The sequence below is a fragment of the Orbicella faveolata genome, unplaced genomic scaffold, assembly GCF_042242905.1.
Source record: "Orbicella faveolata isolate gen_17 unplaced genomic scaffold, um_ofav_v1 contig_13, whole genome shotgun sequence".
In the NCBI taxonomy this organism is placed as follows: Eukaryota; Metazoa; Cnidaria; class Anthozoa; order Scleractinia; family Merulinidae; genus Orbicella; species Orbicella faveolata.
In genome coordinates, this window is record NW_028301540.1 from 13,245,001 (window position 1) to 13,251,005 (window position 6,005).

Genomic DNA, 6,005 nt, shown 5'->3' on the forward strand with positions numbered 1-6,005 from the left:
ATAGAGACCTGGTAACGGGTTGGTATCGTTTCCAAGGAGCTGCCGGGGATCAGATGCCGGACAAATGCGTTCTCAAGTATCGCTGCGGTACTAAGCGTCCAGGTTGGCTTAATGGTACACACCCGACAGTCGCTGAAGGAGTGGTGACACGTCAAGTCTGTTACAGTGTATCCCACGACTGCTGTTTTTGGAATAACAGCATTAAAGTGAAGAACTGCAGCTCTTACTACGTGTATGAGTTACAGAGGACATGTTTGTTGTGTCGCTATTGTGGTAACGCCGGCGCTGGTAAGTTGCATTGATCAGTTGTGTCAATAGCCAACCTTAATGACTGAAAATATACCATGAACCTGAAATACGTTGGCATACCTAGAATGTCAGACAAAATAAGAATAAATAAGCTAATATGACAAATCTGAACAAAAAAAAAGATTGGGTACCCCACAAAAAGGAATATAATTTTGTCATAATTGTAACTAACTGGTTTGTTTTTACTTGAAGTGGATGGTTGTACAAATTACACAGTCCTGAGTGAAGCAGACGGTCGCCTCGTTAATGCGGCCTGGTTACCTCGTTATTACGGCCTGGTCACCTCGTTATTACGGCCTCTTTATTCTGGCCCGAGCTTAAGGTGGCTCCCTATAGTTTTACAGTCGCACGCGCGCTGAGGACGAAAGCTTAAGTAATCTGCGCGAGCTTGAAGGAAAACGTCTCTATTTTTCGATATTTTAATTTGTCAACATGAGCACAACAAGGAAAACTGACAGTGATTTTTCTCGCGTTTCCTTCGGTGAAATTCCGTAAAACTTGGCAGATTGGTAGTAAATGTTTTACTTTAGTCGGAGCTCGTTTTTCAGGGAAATCTGTAGGACCAGTTTTCTCACAGCGCTAAAAGATGTAAATTTGCAAAAATTGAAAAACCTGCCTTTACAAACCCTACTTTTTTCGTTTTTAAAATTCGTATCCCGCAGGAAGCGATATGACGTGAAAATTTGGGAAGATTTCACCGAAGGAAATTCAAGAAAATCGCAAGTAAAGCCATAAAAAAGTAAAAAAAAAAAAAAACATATTTGTTTGGGCATTTATAATTCAAGACTTTTTAACAAAAATAAAACACTATTTAATCATTGCTTGTTACATGTAATTAGTTTGAGAGGACTGGTTGTTAAAACGAATGCAAAAACGGCATTCAAAACATAACACTTGCGCGCGCAACGCCATAAATGATTACTCGCTGGAGCCACGCTAAAAAGCCCAGTCAATCGTTGTCTTATTTTTAAAAAGCCCTTTAGCACGGTCACCTCGTTAATATGGGCAGATTTTTGTGGTCCGATGGTGACCGGGTTAACGGGTTTCCACTCAGTGTAGAACGATATCTAAGAACAAGTATCAAGATTTGATTTAATAGTGATGGGAAAAGCTATATAAGGTTATCTAATGATTTTGGTAAATATAATATTTTTGGACGAAACAGAAAAGAATAAGCAAATAAAGGGGTCATGTTGCAGCTCTCGCAAGGTCTCACATGAATGGCTTGAAACCCTTTGAGAGGACAATAGAACAAACAACAGAAACAATGCCCTTTAGCCCCAAAACAATGACTTGCTGCAATGACGACAAATAGAATTACAAGCGTACGAGAGCTGCTACACTACGGAAATAAAGATCAGACACCCTACAATAATGAATCATACCGGTAATTAAGTTCTTTTTTTATGACTGTAACCTCCCTTGCTGTAACTAACTGGTATGGTTTTACTTGAAGTGGATGGTTGCACAAATTACACAGTCCTGAGTGAAGCAGACCGCGCTCAAGGAAACGCAGAACCGCCTCATGACAGAGACGACAGTAGTTTGGTAACGGGTTGGTATCGTTTTCAAGGAGCTGCCGGGGATCAGATGTCGGACAAATGTGTACTTAAGTATCGCTGCGGTACCGGGGCTTCAGGTTGGCTTAATGGTGCACACCCGACAGTCGCTGAAGGAGTGGTGATACGTCAAGTCTGTTACAGTGGAAACGACGACTGCTGTTATCGGAATAACATCATTAAAGTGAAGAACTGCAGCTCTTACTACGTGTATGAGTTACAGAGGACAGATTCTTATCGCTATTGTGGTAACTTTGGCGCTGGTAAGTAGCATTGATCAGTTGTGTTAATAGCCAACCTGAATGACTGAAAATATACCATGAGCCTGAAATATGTGGAGAAACCTAGAATATCAGACAAAATAAGAATAAATAAGCTAATATGACAAACCTGAGCAAAAATAAAGATAAGATAGCCCACAAAAAGTAATATAATTTTGTCATAACTCTAACTAACTGGTTCGTTTTTACTTGAAGTGGATGGTTGTACAAATTACACAGTCCTGAGTGAAGCAGACCGCGCTCAAGGAAACGCAGAACCGCCTCATGACAGAAACGATAGTAGCCTAGTAACGGGTTGGTATCGTTTCCAAGGAGCTGCGGGCGATCAGATGCCGGACAGATGTGTTTTCAGTTATCGCTGTGGTATTGAGTTTCCAGGTTGGCTTAATGGTACACACCCGACAGTCGCTGAAGGAGTGGTGACACGTAAAGTCTGTTTCAGTATAAGCAGCAACTGCTGTTGGTACAGTAACATCATTAAAGTGAAGAACTGCGGCTCTTACTATGTGTATGAGTTACAGAGGACACAATATTCTGAGTTCTCATTCCGCTATTGTGGAAATGCCGGCGCTGGTAAGTTGCTTTGATCAGTTGTGTTAATAGCCCACCTGAATGACTGAAAATATACCATGAGCCTGAAATATGTTGACAAACCTCCCTGCGTATCTAATCGAATAAAATCGAATCAGAATTCAATCGAACTCAATCGAAGACCGCATCGTTCGATTGAGTTCGGTAATCCAACAAAATTGAACATCTATTTTGCTGTGAGTTAGGTCAGAGGGTTTGTTAGCGAGGAAAAGAATTCGAGAGGAAAGGCCGTTTCTTCTGTGAGCTAATAATGTGTCCAGCACTGTTATCGAAGGGCTCCTTTGCGACCAGCATTAAGGTCACACGCACCTTGCACCTGGTAAAAGGTGTAACTTGCCGAACACACCCTGCAAGTGCACTGTCCAAAAACTCGACTTCTCACTGGCAGTTTACCCATCCCTCCGTAACCTTGGGTAATAGACAATTAATGGATGAGGTTTTTGTGATATCCAGAATAATCAAGGTCGAGGTAGGGGTTATCAGCCGAAGCCAAAGGTTGAGGCTAATAACCCCTACCTCGGCCTTGACTATTCTGGATATCACAAAAACCGAATCTATTAATTGTTTTATTATACACTGAATGAAAAAAAAAAAAAATGGAAGTCATGTTTTTGCTTCTTCAATGACAGCAAGCAACACAAGGCGCGCGAAGGGGAGTTATCAGCCGAAGCCAAAGGTTGAGGCTGATGACCCCTACCTCGACCTTGACTATTCTGGATATCACAAAAACCGAATCTAATAATTGTTTTATTATGTACTGAACGAAAAAAAATGGAGGCCATGTTTTTGCTTCTTCATTGACGGCAAGCAATACAAGGCGTGCGAACTTGACATGACACTGCGGTCATACATGGCATGACTACCCGTGAACTTGAGTGCCCTTGACATGATTATTGTATAATCTGCAGCTAGATGACGTCACCGGCGCTGATCTCGAAAATTCACTGTACGCTTTCGGCTAATCAGAAAAGAGATAGTGAGTTCAATGTATAATAATAATGGTTATCAGTTAATAGACAATCTCTGTCCTCGGGGAGGGTACTCCCAGAAAAATTGAGTGGGCGTGTGCAGCCACTTTCCCAAAATCCTCACCCGTCAACTATCATGTGATAAAAATCTCGAGACCAAAATGGCCAACATCGATACCCTATTTCTGACTAAAACGGCCTAAAAATCATGCCCTACCTATATAGCCAATTAGTACTATTTTCCAACACAATAAAAAGAAATTTCTCCTTGTTAACTGGAAAGCCACTGTTGGCTTTTCTAGAATTTTTCATCAACGAAGAAATGAATGAGCTACGGTAAATCCTCTCGATACATTACCAAGGACAGAGATATCTTTGACAGACGAATATAATTCGAGAGGAAAGCAGGCTTCCTCCGCAAGCAGCCCTAATATGTCAAAGTGTTTATGAAGAGGATTTAGATAAAGTTTTGAACGACTAGTGGATTTATACTAAAACAATTAGACTATTCGATCGCTCTCGATTTCTATCCGTGATAGGTGACTCGTTAACTATCATGTGATAAAAAATCTCGTGCTCAAAATCTAATAGTTAACTATTGCCTCAATAGCCACGTTTTACCGTTTAGAGGGAATTCCGACAGCAGAGTCTCTAATATCTCAATTCACGAAAAAAAGCTGAACAAAACGTTTAGCTGTTTTCTCAACACAAATCTCATTCGATTTTTTTTTTTTTTTTTTTTGCATGGGTTTTCCCGCATTTTACCGTAGCCAAAATTCGACATTTGAAACGACATCGACGACGTCATGACCTCTTACAAGATATTTTCTAGCTCAGCGCGGCCACTCGGTAAAGCTCAAACGTTTGTGCCAATCCGAGCGTGCACAGGAGCTAAACCACGTTTTTGTGTTAGTCGTGGCTTTATTCATATATATGGCCTATACGCACTTAAGTGTAGAAGCTGAGAGAAACAACCCCCTCCCCTACACCCACCCCCCCCCCCCACCCCCTAGGGTAATGACAGTGGAACAGAAAAAAAAGGAAACATTTTCCTAAGTTATTACTTTGTTCACTTATAACTGATTAAGTTGATTTCCTATACAGCGTGTGTTCCACCGGGAGAATTCCTTGAAGGATCGAGAGGATTCTTTTCAAGCCCGAATTTTCCAAACGGCTTCTACACGAACAGCAATTGTACCTGGAATATCACAGTAGCCTTTGGCCGAATTATCAAACTAACCTTCTTCAGCTTCACTTTGGAGCAAAACCAAAGCTCAGCGTGTATTGGAGAGCCAGAGGGGGCCAGTGTTTTTATCACTAATATTGCCTCGGATGATGGCGCTCAAGAATTTGAGATATGTGGGCGAGAACTTCCCGCTCCAGTGTACTCTGTCGGAAATACCATCCAAGTTACGTTGCGATCTGTTGCCAATGGTTACCCAGGATTTAATGCATCTTATGAAGCGATAAATAGACTACTACGTAAGTCAGCTTCCTATGACAAAAGAAAGAAAATGGGGAACAATATAGTCGTATGAAGATATGATTGATCATTGTAGTTATACTCACAACGTTTAAAAGCAGTTGTGAGATTAATAACGTTAATAGGACTGAGTGGAGTCCAATTCGGTCTGTAATCATACCAGTGATTAACAAAATCGGACGACCGCGAAGCGGGAGTCCGATTTGTTAATCACGAGTACGATTACAGACTGAATTGAACGACACGATGTCCTGTTACCAATTAATCAAAACTATGACAAAATTCGAGAAACGAATAAACCATCGATTGAGCGCTGAACGATTAAACGTCGTTATGAATGCTGAAAAACACAGCAATTTACTCAACAAAGTGCACCGCAACAGCGCAAACAAACAACAAAATGACGCGTACTGTCCAATTACAAGCATGACGCGTGTACACTGTCCAATTAATGCTCAAATCGGGCTGCTGATAGCCAATCACGTTCGAGAATTTTGTTATAGTTTTGATTTAAGCCTGAAAAAAATTAATTTCGCTACTGCTTAAGTTGTTTGTATAACTGCGATAATCAATCATATCTTCATATCTTTCTCCGCAATTCAGATATATGATCTTTTATATATTCACTTGAATACAGTCGTATATTCAGTCGTAAAGATCAATATATGATCTTTCATGTATTCACTTAAACATAGTCGTATATTCACCATACTATAAATTAAATTATTTCAAAACAAAAAAAATATATCTAAATAGAAAACCTCCCAAAAAAGCTTTAAACATGCAGTGAAATTAACTTTCAGCCTATTCTTAA

The 6,005-nt window shown here is 40.4% G+C and overlaps 1 protein-coding gene across 1 annotated transcript; it reads left to right on the plus strand.

The window, feature by feature from the left end:
• Window positions 1-1,699: 1,699 nt before the first annotated feature.
• LOC149115082 (pancreatic secretory granule membrane major glycoprotein GP2-like) lies at window positions 1,700-2,248 on the plus strand. Its single transcript, XM_089285835.1, has one exon. The coding sequence runs from the start codon at window positions 1,750-1,752 to the stop codon at window positions 2,137-2,139; it is 390 nt and encodes a 129-aa protein (XP_089141961.1). The 5' UTR covers window positions 1,700-1,749; the 3' UTR covers window positions 2,140-2,248.
• Window positions 2,249-6,005: the final 3,757 nt, after the last annotated feature.